We start from the raw sequence: 26,887 nt of genomic DNA, 5'->3' as shown, positions 1-26,887 counted from the left end.
ATTGTCTGTGCAAAATCTTCCACAACAATAAATATGCACACCCTTAAACTGACACTTTGTTCAGCATCTGACCTCCAGCCGAGGCCTCATCCCCATCCTCTCGGCATTGTGTCCTGTGTGCACACACAAACACAAGTTTATTATTAATGACAAATGTTTGATGACAGATCCCTTGGAATTCATAACAGTATATTGAATTAAAAGAAAGAACAAAACGCAACGGCTGGCTACTGTGTCAACCAATGTGAAAGGAAGCAACCGCTTAAACGGAGCAGTGTGCAGCATTCACAGGGATCACTGAGCATTATTTCTTTGCAGTAAATTTATAACATATATAACAGTTTAAGATAATAAGGACTCAAAGAATTCAGTATATTAATGAATATGTATATATATATATATATATGTATATATATATATATATGTATATATATATATATATATATATATATATAAAGGCATTACATTATATATATTATATATTAAGCATTACAACCTCTCGGACTGTAATGCTTAATTATTGCACAGGGGCCAATTATATTTGTCAGTCAGCATCAATGAAAACACACACTGCTGAATATGAAGGCAAACGGCTTGTAGTCAGCATTCATTCAACACGTATTAATTCAATATTAAGCCCAAAATAGTTTCTGACTCACCAATCGGTAGATTATTTGTACATAAAATCCACCCGCCGCCTTTTCCTCGTGAAGACGTCAATCACAACTTTAAAACTCGTCTAAAATCTGTGATGTCGCCGGACAACGCTGACGTCAGTTTGACTTGAATTTCGCAGCGATTACATTTACAACGTAGGTGGCGTAGTGACGTCAAATGTCCAGTACTCGATTTTAATTGGTCCATGTTTGATACGTAACGTAGATTATTATTATTATTTTTGAGCTATTATTTTTGGCTTAACCATTTACGTGCAAAGGCACAGCAGATCGAAGGGGCTTTTCGCTTATCGTCCCCAATGAACAGACGGTAAAAGCACTGCTTATTCTAGTTCTTTGTCATCATTTGTCATCGTAACGTCTAAACAATGTATAATTACAAGAATAAATAGTAAAAATACAAATTAAAGTTTAATAAATGAAATGATTTAATAAACATTTTTATGTTTAGAATTTTGGCTGCCTGCACGTCACTGAGATGAACCTATGAACCCAGTTTGTTGGGAAAACACCGGATCAGTGTGTTGGGAAAGACCAACTTAAAAGCCCCACAAAACTTCACACAATGAATTATTTTGGATAAAATGTGTCTGTTTTCATCCACGTTCTGGTTGTGTCTCCTTACTGTAGTTATTGCTGCGGTCAACCAGCCTCCACTTCCTAACACAGACATTCTTGTGTATATTATTACATTACAGGTCATTTAGCAGACACTTTTATCCAAAGCGACTTACATTACACTTTAAACCCATGGCTTTTTTCACACTTCGACATGGAACATGGGGCAGCCTGGACTCGAACCACCAACCCACCTCATCTTCTCTAACCCCTGCGCCATGACGACGACAACCCCGTGCATATACGCCTTAGTTAACTAGCGTGTATGAGTTCTGGGAGGAGGTGAAAGTTAATAGCAGAATGCCACTGCCTTCTAGTATTGATGGCATTACTGAACCTGAAGACATGCAGAACTATGGAGGAGAAACTACGAGAACATTTTTAACTGTGTGAAGAGTGTTCAAAAGTGCTCAACATAGGAAAGATACCTTACAGTGAACGTGTAGTTATCAAGCCGGAGGAAGCATGCTATGCTATTGACAAACTTAAAATGAATAAAGCCTGTGGGCGGGATAGAATAACAGCAGAACATCTGAAATATGCTGGTCAAAGTATCTCAGTTTTACTTGCTTTGTGCTTTTCTGGGTTGATGAAACATGGCATACTTCCTGGGTCCATGTTGTCTGTTTTGCTGGTGCCTGTAGTTAAAAATAAGACTGGTAAATTAACTAGTATAGATAACTATAGACCTATTGCTCTTGCTAGTATACTATCCAAGGTACTAGAAGGGATTCTTATGGATATGATTGCAGAATACATAGCATCAACAGATAATCAGTTTGGTTTTAAGAGCAATCATGGAACTGATCTGGGTATTTATGCACTTAAAGAAATTGTCCATAGGTACAGATCACGCAATAGCACAGTATTTGTGTGTTACCTGGATGTGTCACCAGGGGGACATTGTGGTTTCTTTAAATTATTGGTTTGTTATATTTTAGCATGGTTTGTTTTATTTCATTTTAGAATGGTTTGTTTTATTACATTTTAGCATGGTTTGTTGGCAGGGCAGACCCCATGCTGTCACTCACGGTAATACAACAACAACTGCTGTTTCTCGTTGACACTGGGGCCACATACTCCACCATACAGGCAGCGGGCTCGTCTGCTATGTCCAGACATAGCGTCAGCGTTGTGGGGTTCTGCCTCTAACAGTCCCCCTACCGTTGAAAGTGGGAAATCAGACATTGACTCAATGACTCTTGACCAAAAGTGGAAGCCTTGGATAACTCTTCTTGATTCGCATGTTCCTTCTCCAGATCCCCCTCATGTAACATTGTTTTATGATAGACAAAGGGATGAGTGCTATTGTGACGAATTCATGGAACATTTAGAAAACACAAAGTGTGAGGTGACGTTCCAAAACCTCTATGTGGGCCCAGAAGGGGTAGCCTCAGCGGTCATCGTCTCCCCCATATTTACGCATTTCTTCCGACAAAAGCTCTTCAAACTGATCCATTCTCTCGTAAAAATCTTCGTTTTAATAGTGCCGCTATTGTCTTCGACAAAAAACGTTAGTCCACCCATTGTTTTGGCGGTGAATTGCTTTGCAACAGGCGCAAGCCTTTTAGAACCATGAATTGAAACGAGTGCGTCAACACAACTGTGTGTAAAGATGCAGACGCAGAAACATGCGCCAGCCTTTAGCAGACCAATCGCAGCCTTGCGGGCTGCAGGAGGCTTGCGTAGCTTTTGACGCAAGCCTAGAAAAAAGGGTCGTCACGCGCAAGCACGCAAGGAGGTGTGAAAAGGCACGCAAGAGGCTATTGCGTCTGCGTGTCCTTGTCCTGTCTCCACAGTTAGGACTGATAGCATGAAGTGCTCAACTTTATATTTGACAAACCCGAGATGATTCATTTTTCAGAGATATTAACCCGGTTATCACCGCTTCGACAGAGACCCAAAAGCAGATGTGAGGAGTAAGCTTTCATGAAGAGGAATTCGGGCAGGCAGTGTCGTTGTCGGAGGCAGGCAGGAGTTCGGTACACAGGAGGTCGGAGGTACAGAGGTGGCAGGCAGTGTCGTTGTCGGAGGCAGGCAGGCAGGCAGGCAGGCAGGCAGGCAGGCAGGCAGGCAGTACACGGGGGATCTCTACATCCTGGGAACTACGGGGATACAACGCTGGTAAGACCTGGGGAAACACACAAGACCAACTGGCAACAAGAACAGGGAGCAGACACAGGTTATATGCCCACGGGTAAATTGACAAACAGGGAACACCTGGTGTGGGAGGAGACAGGGGAAAAGCAGGTGAAAACAGGTGAACACAATTAGGGCGTGACACCGGTAGATACATTTATACATAAGATTCCTTAATACAGCTTTTAAAAAGTATTAACTCCCACAGTCACAAACATTTCACTGGCACCACACCATCTCGGCCTCTTTAGTAATATTCACATGACATTATAAGCTACTTTGATTCTCTGTAGACTTGCTTTTTTATAATTGGATGACAAGTGTGCAGTATAGGGGGTGTACAATAAGCTCTAACCCAGAGACATCTTTACTTCATCTGTATGCATACTAAATTTGCACGAAAGAATGTTAGCTTGTGCATACATCTTACGACATTGCCTATAGATATCATCATCATCTGTTCTGTAATAAAATATTTTTTAATAAAATATATTTTACCTTATCACAGGCAGGTATGAGGTCATTAACAGAAAATTTAAAATCAGGGATATTTAGAATTCTGTCCTCTTTTGTTCTACAAATTAAGATAGTACTCTTACTGGCGTAATATTTTATATCACGTTACACACGATAGATAGTACATATAGTCAGGAGCTCCTGGAGACCATCGGCATACATAATATGATTAATTAAGGTATTACCAATCATGCACCCAGTATTACAGGCGTTCATCTGCTTGGAAATATGATCAATATCATGTATCAGGAAACATTTATTTACCAAAATATGCCAAACATACAAGCAATTTGTCTTGGCGGTTAGTGTGCGACAGTAGACATGTGACGACTCGAAGAGACTGAAGATTAACTTCCTGTTTTATTTTTGTAACCACGGCACTTCCTGTATCTAGTTTCCCCCCACAGCTGAGTTTAGTTTGTAATCACCCCCACCTGTATTTAAGCCTCAGTTCCCCACTTGTCTGTGTCAGGTTATCTTTTGTCGTTCCTAGAGGTACATGTTTGTTGTTAAATTCCCAGTGCTGTTTTTGTAATCTTGTTTCTACTTTGTTGCCAGGCTCTCTTCCTTTTTGTTTTCTACAAGAGCGTGAGGATTCCGCCTTTGCCTGTGCCCCCTTTGTTTTGCATTAGTTTACTCTCCTAGTAAAAGATTCCAAACCTTGAAAGAATTTTCTGTTGCCTTATTGCTCTGCACCTGAGTCGAAGTCCTGACCCCTCACAGCATAACCTGACCATGACAGACTCAGCAGAGCCACTTCAAGCCGTGATCCAGAACCAGGGCCAACGGCTCCACCACCACGAGCACCTACTAAACTCCCTCGCCGCCTCCATGCAGGAGCTTCATGCCAATCAGGGGCGTTTCCAGTCATCCCTGGAGGACATGATCAGCTCACTCTCACACCAGGCACAAGGAGTGGTAGGGGCTGCTGACCCAGAGCGAACCGACGCCTCGGGCCCACCTTCACGGGAGGGGCCGACCACTGAGACGCGCTTTCCCGTCCACGAGCCCAGAGGGATCCAGATCGAGAGGTACGATGGAAACCCAGGCACCTGCCGCTCTTTTCTGACAAATTGCTTGCTACTGTTTGAACTTAATCCTTCATGCTACGTCACGGAGAGGGCAAGGGTGGCGTCGGTCATTACCCACCTGACCGGCCGAGCTCGGGAATGGGCCACGGCCGAATGGACTAAACAGTCACCGGTCTGCCAGTCCTATGCAGATTTTTCTTCAGCCCTTACAAGGGTTTTTGACCATGGAACCCCCGGCCGCAAGAGCTCAAGGGCTCTTCTTAGTCTTCGACAGGGCAAGACAAGAGTACTGGACTATGCTATTGAGTTTCGCACTTTAGCAGCAGAGAGCAGATGGAACAACCACGCGCTTGCCGACGTCTTCCACCATGGCCTAGCGGACAACATCAAGGATCAGCTAGCCCCTCTGGACCTCCCAGAGGACCTGGACTCCCTTGTGGACCTGGCGGTACGGTTGGATAATAGACTCATGGAGAGAAGCAAGGAACGCTCCTCTAACGTTGTCCGTCCCCCTGCCCAAGGAGAACACCACCCCGAGGTTACAGCATCCCGAGGCGGTGCGCCAGCGCATGCTCTCTCTGTGGAGCCGATGCAGGTGGGACACACTCGTCTGTCTCCGGGCGAGCGACAGCGCCGGTTCAAAGAGGGGAGCTGCTTTTACTGCGGACAACCTGGCCACATCCTGGCCCATTGCCCAGCAAAAGACAGGGCTCATCAGTAGACCGGAGGTTACTGGTGAGCCTCGCCACGTCCGAACCTCCTGGATCCAGACCTCTTACCCGTGCCCGGGTGTTCACCGCGACCCAGTCAGTAAGTCTGTCGGCCTTCATAGACTCTGGGGCTGACGCTAGCTTTATGGACCACAGTTTGGCAAAGGAACTAGGGCTGACTACAGAGCCCCTTCCTCACCCTCTGGTGGCGAACGCGCTGGATGGGAGACTACTGTTCCGGGTTACTCACCGCACCCAGCCTGTGGGCCTTCTACTATCAGGTAATCACTCTGAACAAATATCATTCCACCTCATCCATTCACCGCAAGCTGTCCTGATTCTGGGTAATCCTTGGTTAAAGGAACACAACACCCATATTGACTGGTCGTCTGGGTTAATTTTGGGTTGGGGAAATCAATGCCATGCCACCTGCCTAACCTCTGCTGCAGCCTCTCCGAAACCTATTAACATTGTTTCAGAGTTTCCCGACCTTACTTCTGTTCCCCCCGCCTACGAGGACTTAAAGGAGGTCTTCAACAAGGCTCGCGCTACTTCCCTGCCACCGCACCGTCCCTATGATTGTGGTATTGACCTCCTACCAGGCACTTCACCTCCGAGAGGCCGTCTCTACTCCCTGTCTGCACCGGAGCAAGAGGCCATGGAGACCTACATCCAGAGCTCCTTGGCTGCCGGCATCATCCGGCCGTCGTCCTCTCCAGCTGGAGCTGGATTCTTTTTCGTTGAGAAGAAGGACAAATCCCTACGCCCCTGTATAGATTACAGGGGTCTTAACGAAATAACCACCAAAAACAGGTACCCCCTCCCTTTAATTTCCTCTGCTTTTGAGCTGTTACAAGGCACAACCATATTCAGCAAACTCGACCTCAGGAATGCATACCACCTTGTGCGTATTAGGCAAGGGGACGAATGGAAGACTGCATTCAACACGACCAGCGGACACTACGAGTACCTGGTCATGCCTTTTGGTCTGACTAATGCCCCTGCGGTGTTCCAGGCCTTAGTGAACGATGTACTCCGGGACTTGCTAAACAGATTTGTGTTTGTCTACCTGGATGATATTCTGATCTTTTCCAGGTCAGAGCAGGAGCATACTCAACATGTCCGCCAGGTTCTCCAAAGACTGCTCGAGAATCAGCTCTTTGTCAAGGCAGAAAAGTGTGTATTTCATGCCCCAGAGGTGTCATTCCTGGGTTTTATTGTGTCGTCAGGAAGTGTGCGGATGGACCCTGCAAAGGTTAGTGCTGTAGCAGAGTGGCCCCAGCCCGGAACCCGCAAGCAACTGCAGAGATTCCTGGGGTTTGCTAACTTTTATAGACGTTTCATCCGGAATTATAGCTCCATAGCCGCCCCTCTCCATGCTCTCACGTCCACGGCTACTAGCTTTCAGTGGACCCCGGCCACAGAACAGGCCTTCCAGGGCCTGAAGAAGCTATTCTGTTCCGCCCCAATCCTGACTCATGCTGACCCCAAGCTTCAATTCATTGTCGAAGTCGATGCCTCTGATCTTGGGGTGGGAGCAGTACTGTCCCAACGCTCTGCGGTCGACAATAAGGTTCATCCATGTGCGTTCTTTTCCAGGAAATTGTCGCCCGCAGAGAGAAACTATGATGTGGGCAACCGAGAACTACTAGCAATCAAGCTGGCCCTAGAGGAGTGGAGGCACTGGCTCGAGGGGACAGAACATCCGTTTTTGGTCTGGACCGACCACAGGAACCTGGAGTACATCAGATCAGCTAAGCGACTCAACTCCCGACAAGCCAGGTGGGCCTTATTCTTCACCCGTTTCAACTTCTCTCTTTCTTACCGTCCAGGATCTAAGAACACAAAGCCGGATGCCCTTTCAAGACTATTCGACCCGGACGCTCCATTGGCTGCACCTTCCACCATCTTGCCCCCTTTTTGCACAGTTGGGGCAGTGACATGGGGAGTCGAGGAAGAGGTTAAGGGAGCTCTCAAGAGGGTAAGAGTCCCCAAGGGTTGCCCACCTAACCGCCTATTTGTTCCCAAGTCCCTGCGGTCCCGGGTCATTCACTGGGGACATACCTCTCAACTTACCTGCCACCCGGGCAGCGGCCGAACCCTGAGCTTTCTTCAACAACGGTTCTGGTGGCCTGCCATGATGAAGGAGGTGAGGGAGTATGTTGCTGCATGCCCTGTCTGCTCCCAGAGCAAACCCTCACGTCGTCCACCAGCTGGCTTACTCCGGCCTCTCCCCACCCCCCGGCGGCCATGGTCCCACATCTCCATTGATTTCGTCTCTGGTCTCCCAGCCTCTGAAGGTAATACAGTCATCCTCTCAGTCATTGACCGGTTTTCTAAGATGGCTCACTTCATCCCCCTGAGAAAATTACCCTCCGCCAAGGAGACGGCAGAGGCTCTCCTGTCTAACGTTTTTCGGCTACATGGTCTCCCGCAGGACGTTGTTTCTGACCGGGGCCCGCAATTCACGTCGCACTTTTGGAAGGAGTTTTGCTCTCTGGTTGGGGCCACGGCCAGCCTATCATCTGGGTATCACCCCCAGTCCAATGGCCAGACAGAGCGATACAACCAGGAGATGGAGACTGGGTTGCGCTGCATAGTCTCGCAGAACCCCAAGGCATGGAGTAAGCATCTCATCTGGATAGAATATGCCCATAACTCTTTACCCGTTTCTGCCACAGGTTTTTCGCCCTTCCAGTGCGTGTATGGCTATCAGCCCCCACTCTTCCCCAACCTGGAGGGGGAGGTTTCGGTTCCCTCGGCCCATGCCCTTGTCCGCAGATGCCACCTCACCTGGAAAAGAGCGAGGTGCGCCCTACTTCGCGCATCGGCGCAGTACCAGAGGCGGGCAAACCAGCATCGGAGTCCTGCTCCCCGTTACCGAACTGGACAAAGGGTCTGGCTGTCTACAAAGGACTTACCTCTTCGGGTGGAGTCCCGCAAGTTGGCCCAGAAGTTCATTGGCCCTTATCCAATAATCAAGGTGATCAACCCGGCAGCCGTCCGTCTTCGCCTCCCCAGAACCATGAGAATTCACCCCACGTTCCATGTTTCCCGTGTCAAGCCAGTCAAGGAGAGCCCACTGGTCCCATCCTCCAGACCCCCTCCGCCCCCCCGACTCGTCGACGGGGGCCCCGTGTATACCGTGAAGCGACTGTTGGCAGTCCGACGGCGGGGTAGGGGCTGTCAGTACTTAGTGGACTGGGAAGGGTACGGCCCAGAGGAGAGGTCGTGGGAACCGGCGGGCAACATCATGGACCCATCCCTCATCAGGGATTTCAATCGACGCTTTCCCGAGCACGCTGGGTCGTCTGGAGACGCCCCTAGAGGGGGGGGGTACTGTGACGACTCGAAGAGACTGAAGATTAACTTCCTGTTTTATTTTTGTAACCACGGCACTTCCTGTATCTAGTTTCCCCCCACAGCTGAGTTTAGTTTGTAATCACCCCCACCTGTATTTAAGCCTCAGTTCCCCACTTGTCTGTGTCAGGTTATCTTTTGTCGTTCCTAGAGGTACATGTTTGTTGTTAAATTCCCAGTGCTGTTTTTGTAATCTTGTTTCTACTTTGTTGCCAGGCTCTCTTCCTTTTTGTTTTCTACAAGAGCGTGAGGATTCCGCCTTTGCCTGTGCCCCCTTTGTTTTGCATTAGTTTACTCTCCTAGTAAAAGATTCCAAACCTTGAAAGAATTTTCTGTTGCCTTATTGCTCTGCACCTGAGTCGAAGTCCTGACCCCTCACAAGACAGACATGACAGCAGTGCACAAGTAATAAAATAAAGTAAAATGAAATGCTAATGCAATGGGTTAGTAGAATAAGGCTATGGGTTAGTATAAAACAAGGGAATAAAATAAAAAAATTTAAATATTAAAAAAGTTAAAAAGAAAAATATTAAGCATAAAGTGCACTAACGAACAAGTAACAAACAAGTAACAAAGTGACGAGTGACAACAAAGTGAATTACAGTTAAAGTGACATGTGCAGTATGAAGGGGAGTGACCGGTGGAGTGTTATAGTCAGTCAGTGGGAGACCGGGCTCTGTTGATGAGCCCGACTGCCGATGGGAAGAAACTGTTCGTGTGGCGGGAGGTCTTCGTCCTGATGGACCTCAGCCTCCTGCCAGATGGAAGGGGCACAAACAGTTTTTGTCCGGGGTGGGAGGGGTCGACCACAATCTTTTTAGCACGCTTCAGAGGCTTGGAAGCGAACAAGTCCTGCAGGGATGGCAGATTGCAGCCGATCACCCCCTCTGCAGAGCGGATGACCCGCTGCAGCCTGCCCTTGTCCTTGGCTGTGGCTACAGCGTACCAGACGGTGATGGAGGAGCAGAGGATGGACTCGATGATGGCCGTGTAGAAGTGGATCATCATCGTCTTTGGCAGGTTGAATTTCTTCAGCTGCCTCAGGAAGAACAACCTCTGCTGAGCCTTCTTGGTGATGGAGCTGATGTTCAGCTCCCACTTGAGGTCCTGGGTGATGATGGAGCCCAGGAAACGGAAGGAATCCACAATAGCGACGGGGGAGTCACACAGGGTGATGGGGGAGGGTGGGGCTCTGTTCCTCCGGAAATCCACAACCATCTCCACTGTCTTTAGAGCGTTGAGCTCCAGGTTGTTCTGACTGCACCAGGACACCAGATGGTCAGACTCCCACCTGTAGGTGGACTCATCCCCACCAGAGATCAGTCCAATGAGGGTGGTGTCATCCGCAAACTTCAGGAGCTTGACGGACTGGTGACTGGAGGTGCAGCTGTTGGTGTACAGGGAGAAGAGCAGAAGGGAAAGAACGCAGCCTTGGGGGGAACCGGTGCTGATGGTCCGAGAGGCTGAGACATGTTTTCCCAGCTTCACATGCTGCTTCCTGTCAGACAGGAAGTCTTTGATCCACTTGCAGGTGGAGTCGGGCACGTGCAGCTGGGAGAGTTTGTCCTGCAGCAGAGACTGGATGATGGTGTTGAAGGCAGAGCTGAAGTCCACAAACAGGATCGTGGCATAGGTTCCTGGGGAGTCCAGATGCTGGAGGATGTAGTGGAGGGCCATGTTGACAGCATCGTCCACAGACCTGTTGGCTCTGTAGGCAAACTGCAGGGGGTCCACGAGGGGGTCGGTGAGGGACTTCAGGTGGGTCAGGACTAGCCGTTCAAAAGACTTCATGACTACAGAGGTCAGGGCGACGGGCCTGTAGTCATTGAGTCCTGTGATCCTGGGCTTCTTGGGAACAGGGATGATGGTGGAGGCCTTGAAGCAGGCTGGTACGTGGCATGTCTCCAGGGAGGTGTTGAAGATGTCAGTGAACACCGGAGACAGCTGGTCAGCACAATGCTTCAGGGTGTGAAGGGAGACGGAGTCCGGACCGGCTGCCTTACGGGGATTTTGTCTTCAAAAGAGCCGGTTAACGTCTCTCTCCAGAACAGAGAGGGTCATTGCTGGTGGGGGAGGGGAAGGTGATATAGATGAAGAGGCGTGAGCACCTGATGGGCTGGGGGAGGGAGGTGAGGGGGACTGCAGCAGGTTGGTGGAGCTGTGGGGGATGGGATCAGGACATTGTCTTTCGAATCTGCAGTAGAACTCATTCAGCTCGTCTGCCAGGCGGAGATCATTCATGGAGTGGGGGGTTTTTGGCTTGTAGTTAGTGAGGTGTTTGAGGCCTCTCTAAACCGAAGCAGCAATATATAGATTAAAAAGGACTGTGGACAAAATCCCTCCTTGTCGGACACCATTGCTGATCCCAAATGGGGCTGAGACACTTTGGCCCCATTTTACTTGCATTGTCTGGTGGGCATACCAGTAAGCCAGAATTCTCATGTGTTTTTCAAAGAATTGTATATAATTATGACGGTCAAAAGCTTTGAAGGCATTAATAAAACACAGGAGAACGGATTTGTTTTGACCTCTATATTTGTTGACAATTTGCTTTAAAGACATATATACACAAGTCAGTGCCATGTTTGGCTTTAAAGCTGAACTGGCTATCTGAGGAGGGAATAAACTTATTTAATCTTTCCATTAATATTATTTCTACGACTTTTGACAGAATACTGGCCAAAGCAGTGGCCCTTTAATTATCTGGGCTACCTGCTTCATCAGCTTTGTTTTTAATGACCGGCACTAACAGAACAGACAGCATTGAGTCTGGTAGCACGCTATGAGCCATGAGGCCAGTAAATCAGATTCGGACTAGCATATTTAAGATGTTCAGCAGTAATATGATCTAAACCACTTGCTTTGCCATCAACCAGCTTACTTATAGCTTGTTACACCTCTTGTGACATAATCGTCATTGACGCATTCGTCTCAATATCTTCTATCTTGTATAAGTGCCTGTATAATGCGGCCTCCATAACTCCCCAATATTGTCTGGTCCTGAAACTCTGTCCAAAGTGCACGGCAAAGATCTTTTTCACTTCTTTCCAGAAATCAACATTATTATTTCTGAACTTCTTGGCCATGGAGTCAGCCCCCATGGCTTGCTCATTTTTACAATTTAATCAAATGCCATTCTTATATCTTGCATTATTGAGTTTCTTAGGTGGTTCTCGGCTATACTCGTTACAACCAGGTCTGATGTTATGGGTATTATTTTTATGTTTGTAGTAGGGCTTATAGTCCATAGTTGCATCTCTGGGTAGATGAAGAAGATGAATGTTACTTACAGATTTATCTGTGAGAGCATAATAGGCTAAAAAGTCCTCCTTTGTGAGACTTTAGCTCTGGGGAGTAGATTTCATCAACCTCATTGCAGTCACTTTAAATTAGTTTTTTGTTGAGTTACACTGATAAAGTATCTAGATCTGGTGAGAGCCTGGTAGCAAAGACACTCACCAATTTGGTCTTGACTGCCCACAGCTCCGGTCCCAACAACAGGCAGAGCGTTGCGGGGTCTCATTTGGGCTGTGACGGGAAGTAGGGACAGGTGCAAAAAGCCTCGCATTGTCCAGTAGTGGGAAGCCTGGGAAGGTTGGAGCAGGAACAAAATCCCCTGGAACCCGTAGTGGCTGGCCATAGACAAGCTCCGCGGACGAGGACTGCAGGTCTTCCTTCGGTGCAGTCCTGATGCCAAGCATCACCCACGAGAGCTTGTCGACCCAGTTGCTGTCTTTGAGGCCGGCACGAAGAGAAGCCTTCATCGTTCACAGAGTCCGTTAACCTGCGGGTGGTATGCAGTCGTGCGGTGGAGTTTCGCTCTGAGGCTATGGGCCACCGCGTTCTTCAGCTCAGACGTGAACTGCGTTCCCCGGTCAGAGGATAAATGCCCGTCTCATCTCAACAGATGCCAACAATGTCAGTGGCACAGCCTCGGGTGGTCCTGAGGCTGGCAGGTGGTCCTGTCAACCATGGTCAACAGGTAGGTGAAACCATGAGAGGAGGGCAGAGGGCCAACCAGATCCACGTTAACATGGTCAAACCGCCTCTTTGGCACCGGCAACAACTCTAACGGAGCTTTAGTGTGCCGGTGTACTTTGACCCGTTGGCACTCAAGGCAAGTGGTAGCCCAGTCTCTTACGTCCTTTTTGAGACCGTGCCAAACAAACTTCGCTGCCACCAGCCTCTGTGACGCTCGATCAAAGACGCGTCTTTTACAGGACTGCCTGTAAAAACGTCACACATGAGCGTGGTGTCGGCTTCACCAAAAACCACATCGTCTATTTTCAAACCTGTAGTCGAGGTCCTCAGGGTGAGCACGTCTGGGTCTGTGGTCTAATCCGCTGCCATGCGGCTGTAATCCAGACCAAGATGGACTGCTCCTGCCACAGCCCGTGACAGGCAGTCCACCACCTGGTTTTCCTTACCAGCCACGTGCTGTAAATCCGTGGTGAACTCGTGGAAATGTAGGACAGATGACATTGCTGGCGGGCGGACCATGGCTCGGCCACCTTGGCCATGGCGAAAACCAGCGGCTTGTGGTCGAAAAAGGCGGTGAAGTGTCGACCTTCCAGCAGGAAACGAAAGTGTCGGATGGTGAGGTAGCGACCCAGCAGCTCCCGGTCGAAAGTGCTGTACTTACGCTCGTTAGCGCGCAGCTGACGGCTGAAGAAAGCAAGCGGCGGCAGGTGAAGCAAGCAAGCGGCTGCCAGGCCCCGCCTACCCTCTGCTTGTAGACGGCACCGACAGCGTAGTCCGAGGTGATGGCGATGGAAGCTGTGGCTGAAGGATGTGCCAGCATGGTGGCCTGCGCCAGGGCTGCCTTAGTGTCAGCAAAAGCATTGTACCTGCCCTCAGTCCAGGTGGAGATGGTGCTTTCAGGGGCCAGTCGATTCTGCGAGGTGCGTCCGCTCCCGCTGCCCCCCTCGCCATCCACGCCTCAAATCTTCGGCTGCTCTCCAGCCACGCCGCCTGCCAAGGGCTCCTTTTGGAATAACTTATTTTCCCCGTTAAGATGGTTCAGCTACTGTAAAGAAAAGGGAATCGTCTCCCGCTCTTTAATCTCATGAAGTGCTCGGCAAGAACGAACGCTTTGTTTCTCCGACGCGCCCTGAAACAAGCTCCATATCTACCGCGCTTGAGCGCCGCTCAGCATCTTGCCGTCGTAGACCGAGCTTTGGCATGTTTGGCAGAGAGCCTTGAGCGCCTTGTACAACCAGTATGGATCAACAGATTCCCCAACTGATCCATATATTACATTACATGTCATTTAGCTGACGCTTTTATCCAAAGCGACGTACAATAAGTGCATTCAACCATAGGGTACAAACTCAGGAGAACAAGAAACAAGAAAGTGCAATTTCCTCAAATAAGCCAATTTACAATTTGCTATAGATGAGTGACGTTACAAGTACAATTTAAGTGCTACAATTTGTTAGTCTTTAGTCGAGGTAGAGTCTGAAGAGGTGTGTCTTTAGTTTGCGGCGGAAGATGTGAAGGCTCTCTGCGGTCCTGATGTCTTCAGAGAGCTCGTTCCACCATTTCGGCGCAAGGACAGCGAAGAGTCGAGACCTAGTCGAGTGTTTTGCTCTCAGTGAGGGAGGGACGAGTAGTTTTGCAGATGCAGAGCGGAGAGTACGGGTTGGGATGTAGGGTTTGACCATGTCCTGGATGTAAGCTGGACCCGATCCATTCACAGCATGGTACGTGAGCACCAATGTTTTGAACTGGATGCGGGCGGCCACCGGTAGCCAGTGAAGAGAGCGGAGGAGTGGAGTAGTGTGGGAGAATTTCGGAAGGTTGAAGACCAGTCGAGCTGCTGCATTCTGAATGAGCTGCAGAGGTCGAATGGCGGTGGCAGGGAGACCTGCCAGGAGGGAGTTGCAGTAGTCCAGGCGGGAGATGACAAGAGCCTGTCTCAGTACCTGCGCTGCCTTCTGAGTGAGAAGGGGACGTATTCTCCTGATGTTGTAGAGCGTGTATCTACAGGATCGCGTTGTCGCGGTGATGTTGGGAGTCAGGGAGAGTTGGCTGTCGAGTGTGACGCCGAGGTTCTTAGCGGTCAAGGTGGGCGTTAAAAGTTGACTGTCAGGTCCTGGGTAAGCGAATCTTTTCCGGGAAAGAGAAGTAGTTCAGTCTTGTCGGGGTTGATTTTCAGATGGTGGGCGGACATCCACTGAGAGATGTCAGTTAGACAGGCAGAGATCCGAGCCGCCACCTGGGTGTCCGAGTGAGGGAAGGAGAGAATTAGTTGGGTGTCATCGGCATAGCTGTGGTAAGAGAAGCCATGCGAGTGAATGACAGCGCCAAGAGAGTTGGTGTAAAGCGAAAACAGGAGGGGACCCAGCACGGAACCCTGAGGAACTCCAGTAGTAAGAGGACGAGGTTCCGACACAGATCCTCGCCAGGTTACCCGGTAGGTGCGGCCATCGAGGTAGGACGAGAGAAGGGAGAGAGCAGAGCCTGTGACATCAAGTTCCTGAAGGGAGGAAATAAGGATCTGGTGGTTGACCGTGTCAAATGCAGCAGAGAGGTCCAGAAGGATGAGGACAGAGGAGAGAGAGGCGGCTCTAGCAGTGTGGAGTTGCTCAGAGACAGCAAGGAGAGCAGTCTCTGTGGAGTGGCCTGCCTTGAAACCTGACAGGTGGGGGTCAAGGAGGTTGTTACAGTGGAGATAAGAGGAGAGTTGATTAAAGAAAGCACGTTCAAGGGTTTTGGACAAAAAGGGAAGAAGAGAGACCGGTCTGTAGTTGTTTTCTTTAGAAGGGTTGAGGGTGGGTTTCTTCAGGAGAGGGTTGACTCTTTCCTCCTTCAGAGAATTGGGAAAACAGCCAGATGATATATAAGATGATATATAAGGCTCTCCGGATTATAAGGCACACTGCCGTTTGAGAAAATGAAAGGCTTTTAAGTGCGCCTTGGAGTGCGGAAAATGCGTTATATTTACTTTAATACTACAAGAGGGCGCCCCGTTTGACATTGTTTTGCTTGGCGGCACCTTTTGTTGAATAACGACAGGCGGACAAGAGCAGCCGTTTCGAGCGAGAGCCTTATTGTTTTATTAATCTGTTGTGTTTCATTTGTTTGTGCTTCATCAATTCATGTTTCATCATTAATGCTGCATCATAAATATTTTGATATTAATTTACAACTTTTCAAAATGGAAAATTAAAAACATTTTATTTATTTATTGTAAATGACCTCTTGCGGCCCACCTGCAGTACCCACACTTTGTGAATCGCTGAGAATCGTTTAAGGAGACCCACCACTCAGGTTGCTGTTGAGGTACTGAGAGCTGACACAACGTAGTAGTACCGTGTTGTATCTGTGGTTATCTCCCGCAAAGCGAACTGCTCTTCAGTCTGGGCAAACCATGCCGACACTGAGTTTGAGGGTGACAGTGTTCACGGTCATGGTCGAGTCGTGTTTGTGAATACGTCAAGCAAACTAACGTCGGAGTCACCAGTGTGAAAGTTGCATTTAAACACAAAAGGCAATTCCTCAAGTTGAGTACACAAGCGTGTGTCTCGTTTAGTTTTACATGTCAAAACGAATGAAATGACAAAATGGCGCAGCCCTGTAATCTGACAAGAATGGGGCTCGACGTCATAAACCTCAACAGAATATTTAAAGGGACCGCAATCCCGGAACAGTCATACTTACGTGTATAACCCATTACTGATGATTTTAAATGGTAATTTATTATCGCACAATGTCATTTAATTATCACGGCAAACAATTACGCTGCACTGAACTGTAATGTAAAGTGGAAATAACAAAACCAGTATGACAAGTCAGTATGACTTGTGAACGAATATCATTCACGTCTTTCTAAAACAGCGGTCACGCAAAATGGAATGAGGTAAGAGTTTCCTCTACTAAACCAATGCAGGTCACGTGAAAAAAGGATCCAAAGACTCGTACAAAGACCCAGTCGGGAAATGAACGAATCATTTGTTTCCTCTAGCTACCAGCACTGAGCATATGCAGGTCACGCGAAAAAGGATCCAAAGACTCATTTCTGTTTACTTGACTGAGCCTATGCAACAGTCGGTTGGTTCCGGTGGTCGAATCTGTTTCAGAACAGCACAAGCCGATCTCCGTTGGGTATTTACCGACATGCAAATTCCATTTAACGTTAAATCAGTATCTTCATGACCATGGGTTTGCTGTAAATGTTTTTTTCTAACTTTATTGAGAATCTGGCACAACACAGCGTCTTAAGTAGCGCAGCCTTTTGTGTCGGTGCTTCCATGGTGACGGTCTGAGTGGACAGGACAAAACGAGGACCACAGTGGAAACAAACTTTAGTTTTTATTCCAATAACTGTCTGTAGTTGAATGATCCCTTTACCATTGCTGAATCAATCATCATCAATCCCAGTGAGACGTATAGAAACACCCAGAGTACAGAGCCCTACAACACTGACAGCAGATGTGTGACCACCTCAAAAAGGAAACAAGATCAATTCTAGAACAATTCTAGATATTCTACCACAGTACTCACATTAGGGCTATTTATCAGCATTAGGATAATTATCAGTCTTGCTCGGCTTACTTTAGATGGTGTAGCCTCTGTTTACCCTTTGAATATACAGCATTATGTATACGTATTATTAAAATCACATCCACAACCTCTGCTAACATGTACGTGTGGAATCACTGTAGTGGGCTGGTTGGAAATACATCCCTTTTTTATATATTTTCTGCATCACCCGATAATCAAACATGCAGTATACGTAAAACTGGTCTAGATTTTCTAAAAAGAAAAAACAGAAAAATAAAAATCATTAAAACCCCTGATTGAGGATCACCATGAACTGATCTGCTCCCCGGTATCCTAATGTTGACAATGCATTTGGGTTCTACTCAAAGCCCCCTCAGAACTAACATTAATGCTTACATTAATCGTGTTCTACGGTAAAAGGTAAAAGAGAACAGAAGTCAATCGGAGATCTTAGGAAAATAGAAATCTTTGGTCAGCATGGACGTGATACATGGGATCTCCTTCTTGCCGTTGTACCCGGGTGTTTCAGAGGAGGACTCATGGTGCAGCGCCACCTCGTAGTTGACCCGGGTCATGATCTGGATCAGCTCCAACTGGCCGCTGAAACTGTGCAGCATCTTGCAAAGCTCCTCCATGAACCACGAGCCTTTCTCTTTGTCCCTCCAAGCGCAGTAGCCTGTGGGACAGTTTGCTGCATTAAACTACTCACGGTGAGCCTTCATCTAATGGCTACGACGTAAATTTACCTGGAGGGGTGGAATAGGCGTACAAGAAGTCGGCCTCCAAAGGGATGCTCTGCAACATTTGCCCGTCAGTGCTGTCGGCATCGAATGTGACCCCTCGGTCCCTGTCCGTCCCCCGGCACGCCTTTAGGGAGCGACAAGCATGAGCTTGACACGTGATGGTGTTTTTTGGCATCATGCTAACCCCTCTCACATTAACACACATACAGAAAGGTTTTGGGCTGTCAAAGTTAACCTGTTAATCCATCAAATAATTGTGGCCGAGAAAAAATATTTGTAATGCAGTTAACGGCTTTGTTTACAGTTGCAGTCAGTTAGATCGGAATGACCGGGGTGGTAGTTGAGAGCTTTTTGTATTGGAGGTAAAACAAACAGAGGCGTGACATACAGCGGAGAACAGTGCAGAGGAATTATGCCATGTGTAAAATAGAAGGGAATTTGCTAATTGATCTCACATTTTGAGATTCATTAATCTAATTAGTTATCACACACAGTGATAATTAGAAATGTTGTTAATCAAAGCAGTAGATTCCTCATTGCAATGCATCGTGGTACGTGTAGGCATTCCTCCGTCATCGCAGTTGGCTACATGGACCCTCATCTCACCTGTATGAAGAAGAGTTTGGGTTTCCCCACCAGACTCCTGCAGCGATCTCCTTTGAAGAACTTCGTCAGGTCATCTAACTTCTCGGAGCCGTCGGTGCCGTAAATCACACCCTCGTCCCCATGACTCAGCAGCACACACACGAACGACGCGCTCTTTCTGTGGTTCTGATTGGACACTGGAGACACACAGAACAGATGCTCTGTTGTTTTAATAGCGCAGATATTGTATGTTCGTAAATAGATGATTTGTGAACAGATTGTGAAGCTCATGAGTGTGCTTTGGAATCATAGAGAAACCAGTATCAGACGCTGCCAGGCAGCAAATCAGCCAAGATCCAACTGGAACACTTATTTACAGTCCTAAAATCAGTTGATAATATGATTTTAAAAACTGAAAAGTGTCCCTAGATTTAAAATGTAAATCTTTCATTTTCAAATATTCAAATGTAAAGATCAATCATAACTAGTTTGCAGATAAAAATCTAATATTTTCTGGGAATTTTTTTTGTAAAAGGCTACATATCCGTACTGCCAACTTTTTAATATAATTATTATTTATTCTTCTCATCTTTCTATCTAATAGTTTATTAAATTTGTTAAATAAGTTACTTTGCCGTGTGATAATATCATTTTGTGCTCATTTATTTTAGATGTACTGAAAAATAAAACCAAATACATCTAAAAATAGCCAGACGGTTGAGCTTTGTACTTGAACATCGAACAAATCAAGTGTATGAAAAGCTGCACGTTTCCGTTACCGCCCGCCAGCAGGTCCACCATCTGGTCCACAGTCTGATCGTGGACCAGGTTGACCTCATAACCCAGTTTCGAGAAGGTCTTCTCAAGTTCGGCAGCATCCACTTCCGTCCCGTTGCGAGGACTCATGCCTGGAGAGACAGGCAGAAAAGCAGAAGTAGAAACGCACAGGCTTCAACACAACATGATGATTTGTTCTGCAGAGCGAACAGAGTCTCTGAAATGACAAAACACAGGTGAAAGAAGGCAGAAACTCATGGTGGTAGGACGACGTTGGGGCTTTTGAGTAGATCCTGGAGTACGCCTATCAGAAGCTTTCTGACAGAGATCCACACCAGGATAATGAATCTGAAGTAGCTATATATAAATCTGCCTTTTGTTTATTTTATTATGCTCTGTTGAACCTGGGATTTTACTACTGTTCCATGTCCAAATGTCCTGATGAGTTTTTAGAAAAGAATGATCCTATATCTTTTCCTAACCACTTCCCCTCCACCTCCACGGAAGGCGTTGTGGAGGTAAATGACAGATGTGACGGACACAACATAAGGAGTGAGGAAATGTGGTGGGAAAACTATTCAATAGTACCAAGTGAGTCCTATAATACTAAAGTAAAGTAATTGAAAAAGAGGGAAGTTAAGTTGTCAATTCCTTGAGCGGAGAAGGTCCAGTGGTCATAAGGAGTGCAGGCAGTCTGCGTGACAGCAACCAAGCTTGTCGGATCTGTCTCGCTTATCGAAGGCCGGAGCGCAGGGTGTGGGTCGGTATAAAGTAGGATGTGTCATAAATACATCGCTGTACAGGGTGGGAATTTCAACATGCAGCATTTCTTGATGTATACTTGTAAAGGGAAATCTTGTACCTATTTTAGAACATTATTCAATTTTTTAGAACATAACATAATTATTCATAGTATGTATGCAGTGTCATAACTACATCTGATGTTTATAACAAACCAAACCATTTAAAAATCGGTTGAAAATTGAGATTGTTTTTATGAGATTCATTTGCGACACTCAATAGAGTTAAATTAACTCTTTGCTAGGTTTGAAATGTAACTGTACAGTGTCACTTCTTGGTATTTGGCTTGACTCTACGTTCTGGGGCGCATGGAGTAGAGAGGGTGAGCAGGGAACCACAAGGTTGGCGGTTCGACCCATGGCTGCTACCTATGTCAAAGTGTCCCTGAGCAAGACACCTAACCCCTAATTGCTCCCCGGGCTAAAATATAAAAACCATGGGTTAAAAATGCTAAACAGCTAAATGACCTGTAATGTATTTAACACTGGGAAGATTTACTTTTGACACTTATTCCGAGTTAACTTGTTCACACAACGTTGAGTGTTGATTTAACACTGACAAGATTGGGACAATATAAACACCCGCTTAGAGTTCAAATTGAATCTCACAGAGTCAATTTAACTCTCTGAAATCTGCTGTGTACAACTGATGCGGCCGAGTCCTCGCCACAGGGCGGACTTAGGAACATGAAGAAGAAATGTGGATTCGCTGAAGAAATCATGTATTGACGAATGTCTTTTTAGAAAGTTCTATCTTCAACAAAATATTTTTGCACGTGATGATAAAATGACAGGTGTGTGTTTGTGTGCATCAGTGGGTGTAGCTACCTGTTTTGGGGTCGAAATTCTTATTGTTGATGATCACACAGGTTCCCATGCAGGGATAGTCCATCTCGTAGCGGTACTTGTCCTCTCCACTCTGTACATCTCTGTAGAGCTTATCCATTATCCTGCAGGCGTGAACAGTTAGAACATGTGACAAACATTTGATGAAAGCGGAGACACAAAACATAAAACACACAGTTCAGGGTTCATCAACAAACTCTTAATGCCATACAAAACATTCTATTTGTATTGTTTGAGTACTGAACACTCAGAACTGTAATAATTATGCTGAAATATTGATCTGAATATTTTTCATGAACATTAAACTAATCACACGATCCACTATCTTGTTCTTTTTAGATTTGTGTTTGTCTACTACCTTATATAAAGATTCAATAACGATTTGAAAACAAAAAAAATAACATTTTACGAAAGCTAGCCAGGTTCCTCCGAGAGAGAAGCCTGGTTGAGGCCGAACTGACATCATGCAGCGCTTGCTTCATGAAATAACGTTTTATCCAGAGTAAACACATATTTCTATATCATTCATATCTATCCCCTTTGATGGGGCAGCAGGAGGCAGATCTGGAGAAGTAATTCTTTAAATGCACTGCATGACTTACAGGTAGCTAGGATGATTGACAGGCTTAACAGTTGCACAGCATGAGTCCTTCACTAACCTCCTACAGTCAGCAAATGTGATGTGAACACTCGTTTCTGTCTTGAACACTTATAACAGCTTTACAGATGAACATGTCACTCAATCAGCACATTTATAATCCTGGTATTTATGTCTTCAATTAGTTTTGACAAAGTGAGGAAAGCAGTGTTTAGTCAAGCCAGATTTTGCCTGACACATAACAACAACATCGGTCATACAGCTGTTTCCCGGTACCGTCCAACAAAAATTGCTCATCAAATTAAAACGAAAAATCAATGACTACCTATCGTTATCTTACATCCATCTAGCGTTAAAGTCCAAATATGCTCAACGCTGTTTAAGTTACCTTAACTTACAGGTAAAAACTCTTACTGTATCGAACAAACAGAATCGTATTCAACCTAGTGAACATTTCCTTTTCACGACCTGCTCCAAGATAGGTACCTGTTTTTAGAGACGGTGGTAGAAAAGGCTCTGTGGTGGTGTTATGAAGTCCCAGTTCTGACTATCATTTCAAGGAAATGTCAAGTGTTTTTAAAATACCTGTCTTGAAACTCTCAGTGGCACCGCCCCAGTTTCAGTTGTTCTTTTTCACTTTCAATTACATGTATTTGGTTATTTGAGGTCTTCTATTCATCAGGTTCAGATGTTACTTTTTTTTCAGGTGAACTTTTAGTTTCTTTCAAATAATCCTAATTATTAGACTGCATTTAGCTCCATATGTTTAGACACAACACAGTAAATGTAAAAGAAAGCACAGTATTTGACAAATGTTTATTGCATCTATCAGAGAACACTACAGAAGTCATACAGCCTCAGCGTGGCTCATGTAGCCTCCAAGTATTCCACCTGTGCACGTTCTGTGCTGGCTCTCATTCCACACACGGTTCCTCGGTCGGGTTCTTCTTCCGCCTCCCTCTGGGCTGCTGGTTGCTCCCTTACAGCTGGTGCTCAGCGGTCCTGACCTGTTGGTCTCCAGCAGCAGAGCAGGCAAGCTGGCCGCCCCGTACTGGACGGGAGGAAGCAGAACGTCACTGTGAACGCTTTTTGGAGATATCCGGAAGCATCAGATTACGAGAAAGTAGTTTTTGTCACTAATGTGTAAATACCGTCTCTTTTTCTTTGGGCCGCTTGCGTCGGTGGTCCAGGTAAAGTCGGTTGAGCTCTCTGAAGTCCCGCAGAAAGGCTTGGCCTCGTCTCAGGTCGGCCAACTGGACTTTAAGCTCGTTACATTACAGTTGGGAGAGGTAATGCATAAACAAGTTCAATAATTAACACCAACAATTATTTTATTGCACGTCAAGCAGCTTTTTTTATTGTTGTTAACGATGCTTACTGCCTCTGAATACACATACAGACGAAACATATTTCACAGGAGGGGGGATGTTGATGCATATGGGATTGGGAGGGCGTTATCACTCAACCAACGAGAGCATTTGGAGACGGGTCCAACATTTGAAAAAAGGCCGTTTTGTTTAAAGACGGTGGACCTCTTACAGTGACGTGATAGCTTACGGTGACGTGATAGCTTACAGTGACGTGATAGAAACCCGGTGTGTGTGTGTGTGTGTATTATCATAGCATGCCCGTCTCATCAGCTCGCGTTTGGCATCCAGTAGTCTCTGTTTCATTCTTTGCGTGGATGGAAGAAGCCACCTGACACACACAGAAACAAACCCCGACAGACACGAAAGTAGAGGTCAGTGCCACGAGGCGGCCTGGATTATGTGACATGACTTAAGCCTAGTTTATCCTTCTGCGTTTTCAGAGCGACGCAGACGCAAGACCCCCTTGCGTGCCTTTTCACACCTCATTGCGTGCGTCGACCCATTTTTCTACCGCAGCGCACAAGGCTGCGATTGGTCTGCTAACTACATCCTTTACGGAGTCTCACATTTCCACTTTCATAGCCCGATAGCGCCATTATTAAAACGAAGAATGTTTACGAGAGAACGGATCAGATTGAATAACTTTTGTCGGAAGAAATGCGTAAATATGACCACTTCTACAAGCCGTCAGTGGCGGACTATAAGGACGCGCGGATGGCCTCTGATTCACGGAGGGAGATCGCCGCAAACGCCGGTTTGCCGGTCGAGAAGTGCACACAAGTTGTGGAGGGAAATATGGGACAAATGTGTCCGCGATGAAACGCAGCAGTGGCGATGCACGGGGCAATAAAGTCTATGATAGATAAACAAACAAACCAACGACTTCCACACACAAAGACGTCACTCTTTAGGTTGTATTCGACAAAAACGTGTTTCTCCACCTGTTGTGCTGGCGGTGAATTGCTCTGCAACACACGCAAGACTTAGAACCATGAATTGAAACAAGTGCGTCGACAAAACGACGCAGACGCATGCGCCAGCCTTTAAGGGGCTCTGTGAGGCGTCCTTGTGCACACGTGTCAGCTCACAGTGGGGCTTTGAGCGTCGACATGCTGGTGTTTGGCAGCCAGTGCGTGAAATACAGGTTTGGCAAGGCCATCAGAGACCCCGAACGACTGTACTCAGAGAGGCTCCAACAGCCTGTCAGAATTTCATACATGAGCCAACTTCCTTTAAAAGGTCATTCACGAGCCAACTTCTGTTGAATTTCAACTATGAACCATTTAAAAGGAAATGGTGCATAGTTATTCCACTTCAGGTAGATAGAGATCATTTCTGTCAAAAAGTCATACATGAGCCAACATCCTGTAAAATGTCGGTCACGAGCCAACTTCTGTTCAATTTCAGATGGCATTTGTTGGAAAAACTGCAATAATGTTACACGTTAGTACAACAGAAAGTCTGTGCTCTTTTACTCAGAGGTACATTATGTTCTGGGTCATCTGATAATCAAGATGTTTAGAATCTTGTGGTGCCAAAGATGATTGTCTACATTAGGGCTGCAACTAACAATTATTTTGATAATCGATTATTTCTTCGATTAATCAATGAATCGGATTTTAAAAAGCTTTAATTTCCAACCCTTTATTTTAAAACAGAACCTCAAATTCGTCAGAACTAGTTCTCTATACTACACTCACGAACACACCCTCATGTTCACTTGAAGCATATTCATTAAATTATTACCATCATTGTAGTGCAAGTTAAGTAAATGCATTCAGCTAAAAAACAACCAAGTGCTATGAGATGAATTTAAAATGGCATTTGTAAATAAATGAGACCGAGACGGTGGATCAAGATGGAGAGAGCTTTTTGCATATGAAGTTGTTGGGGGAGAATTGTTGAGCCTGCATAGGGTGAAGCTCTCAGGAATGTGACCGTTGATGTGAGCCGGTGACTTAAGGCAGTCCAGGGTGAGATAAGACACAGATGAAATCATACGTGCCCTGACTGACCTTTTAGATGTTGTTGATTGTCTGGGTCCATAAAGGGAGGGTCACGGGGTCACCCCTACATCATCTGGTACTTTTCCAACACTCCTCTTGAGGGGTGGGCTGTCCTGTCCTGAGGCAGCACAAACCCCCCTAAGTGTATAAAACCTCCTGTTCTTCTCTTTAACTTGGTCAGATCTTCCTGCTCCTTTTGGGGGAAGGAACATCTGTCCCTTTTCAGCTGAATTGTAGTCATTTGACTTCTGTCTGTGCTTATGACTTGTGCTGATGATTTCTGTATTCTTTATATTTTTTCTATATTCTAGTTAGTAATAAATACTTAATCACAAAGCAAGCTCAAGATACTTTTGATTTCTCACATGGGCTAAATCCACAAATTTCTGCCACAGAAGTCAAACAAGCAGCAGCGTGACATACAGTGGAGAACTGTGCAGAGGAATTCCTCCAAGTGTCAAACAGAAGGGCGATGAGTGGCAAACGGACCACTTCACACACTGACAGTGCCTGGAACATGGTGGTAGCTGCTAGGCTACTTCCATCTCAATATCTACCTGCAGAGGACCACCACTGTGTCCCTAAAAGAAAGTGGTTTGAAAACATCCAGGCTAAATGTTGGGAGATGTTGGCACTTCAAACACAGCCGTTAAATGATGGCGAGTTGAGAGCAGAGTCCACGATGACAGCAGGAAGAGTGGCTAGTTCAACGTGTTCCACCTCCTTGATGATCACATATGTGTACAATTAAACAACAGTGTCTAAAATAAACACTCATTCTCGTTCACTTCTCAGATTCAGTTTCTACAATAAAAACAAAGTTTTAAATGGCTATTAATGTAGATGAATTCATTTCAAAATTTGAGATTAGTTTTATTTAATCTATTGACAGTGTAAGAATACGTGTTCAGGCCTAATATATGTATAAACATTGTGGCAACCCACGGCGCAGCACTCTGGACAGCGCCTCAAGAGAGCAGCACAAAGAGCAGGGGCACCAACGAGCAAGAGGTCAGGTGACCAAAAGGGGAAACACCCCGCCCCCTCAGACCACAACGAGCGGCCCAGGTGCAGCTCATAAGGCTGATGAAGGTTGGCCACACTATAAAAGAGCGTGGTTCCTTTGGGACCCTGGTCCTGACACCTACTGTGGCCCTGCCTGCCTGCCTGCCTGCCTGCCTGCCTGCCTGCCTGCCTGCCTGCCTGCCTGCCTGCCTGCCTGCCTGCCTGCCTGCCTGCCGTCGCTGCTGTCATCATCATTATTATTTTAGATATTAATCATATTACTGTATCCGTAAACGAACATTACCCTCTCCTAAAGTCTCTCTGCTCTCCCTCCCCACAGGCTTCTGTGGATGGTGGTTCTATCTGATGGTGGTTGCCCCTGCAGTGGTCCTGCTGTGCGCCTGGCTTACTACTCACAATTACTTGAATCATTTCTGTCATAGGAATTGCATGTATTATACATTGTTCATTCTGTACACATGGCATCCATTGTAATCTGTCCATCCCGGGAGTGGGATCCCTCCTCTGACGTTCTCCCTAAGGTTTCTTCCCTTTTTTCCCTCTTGGAAGGGTTTTTCCAAGGGATTTTTTGGGGAGTTTT

At 46.4% G+C, this 26,887-nt stretch overlaps 1 protein-coding gene across 2 annotated transcripts; it reads right to left on the bottom strand.

Moving 5' to 3' along the window:
- Nucleotides 1-1,596: 1,596 nt before the first annotated feature.
- On the bottom strand, nt 1,597-23,193 carry LOC120818408 (caspase-3-like). 2 transcript variants are annotated; one of them, XM_078102105.1, is made up of 7 exons: nt 23,057-23,192; nt 22,392-22,956; nt 21,290-21,411; nt 19,664-19,792; nt 18,906-19,081; nt 18,303-18,423; nt 1,597-3,426 (listed from the first exon to the last, which is right to left on the bottom strand). In XM_078102105.1, exons 3-7 carry the CDS (start codon nt 21,405-21,407, stop codon nt 3,401-3,403), a joined length of 570 nt encoding a protein of 189 aa, XP_077958231.1. In that variant the 5' UTR covers nt 21,408-21,411; nt 22,392-22,956; nt 23,057-23,192; the 3' UTR covers nt 1,597-3,400. The 2 variants fall into 2 exon arrangements, with proteins under 2 accessions (XP_077958231.1, XP_077958230.1); XM_078102104.1 differs by lacking the exon at nt 1,597-3,426 and adding an exon at nt 17,352-18,232 and having other exon boundaries at nt 23,057-23,193.
- Nucleotides 23,194-26,887: the final 3,694 nt, after the last annotated feature.

The sequence above is a fragment of the Gasterosteus aculeatus genome, chromosome 4, assembly GCF_964276395.1.
Source record: "Gasterosteus aculeatus chromosome 4, fGasAcu3.hap1.1, whole genome shotgun sequence".
Taxonomy (NCBI): domain Eukaryota; kingdom Metazoa; phylum Chordata; class Actinopteri; order Perciformes; family Gasterosteidae; genus Gasterosteus; species Gasterosteus aculeatus.
Note: the sequence above shows the minus strand (reverse complement) of the source record. Positions and strands in the feature narration are given on the sequence as shown.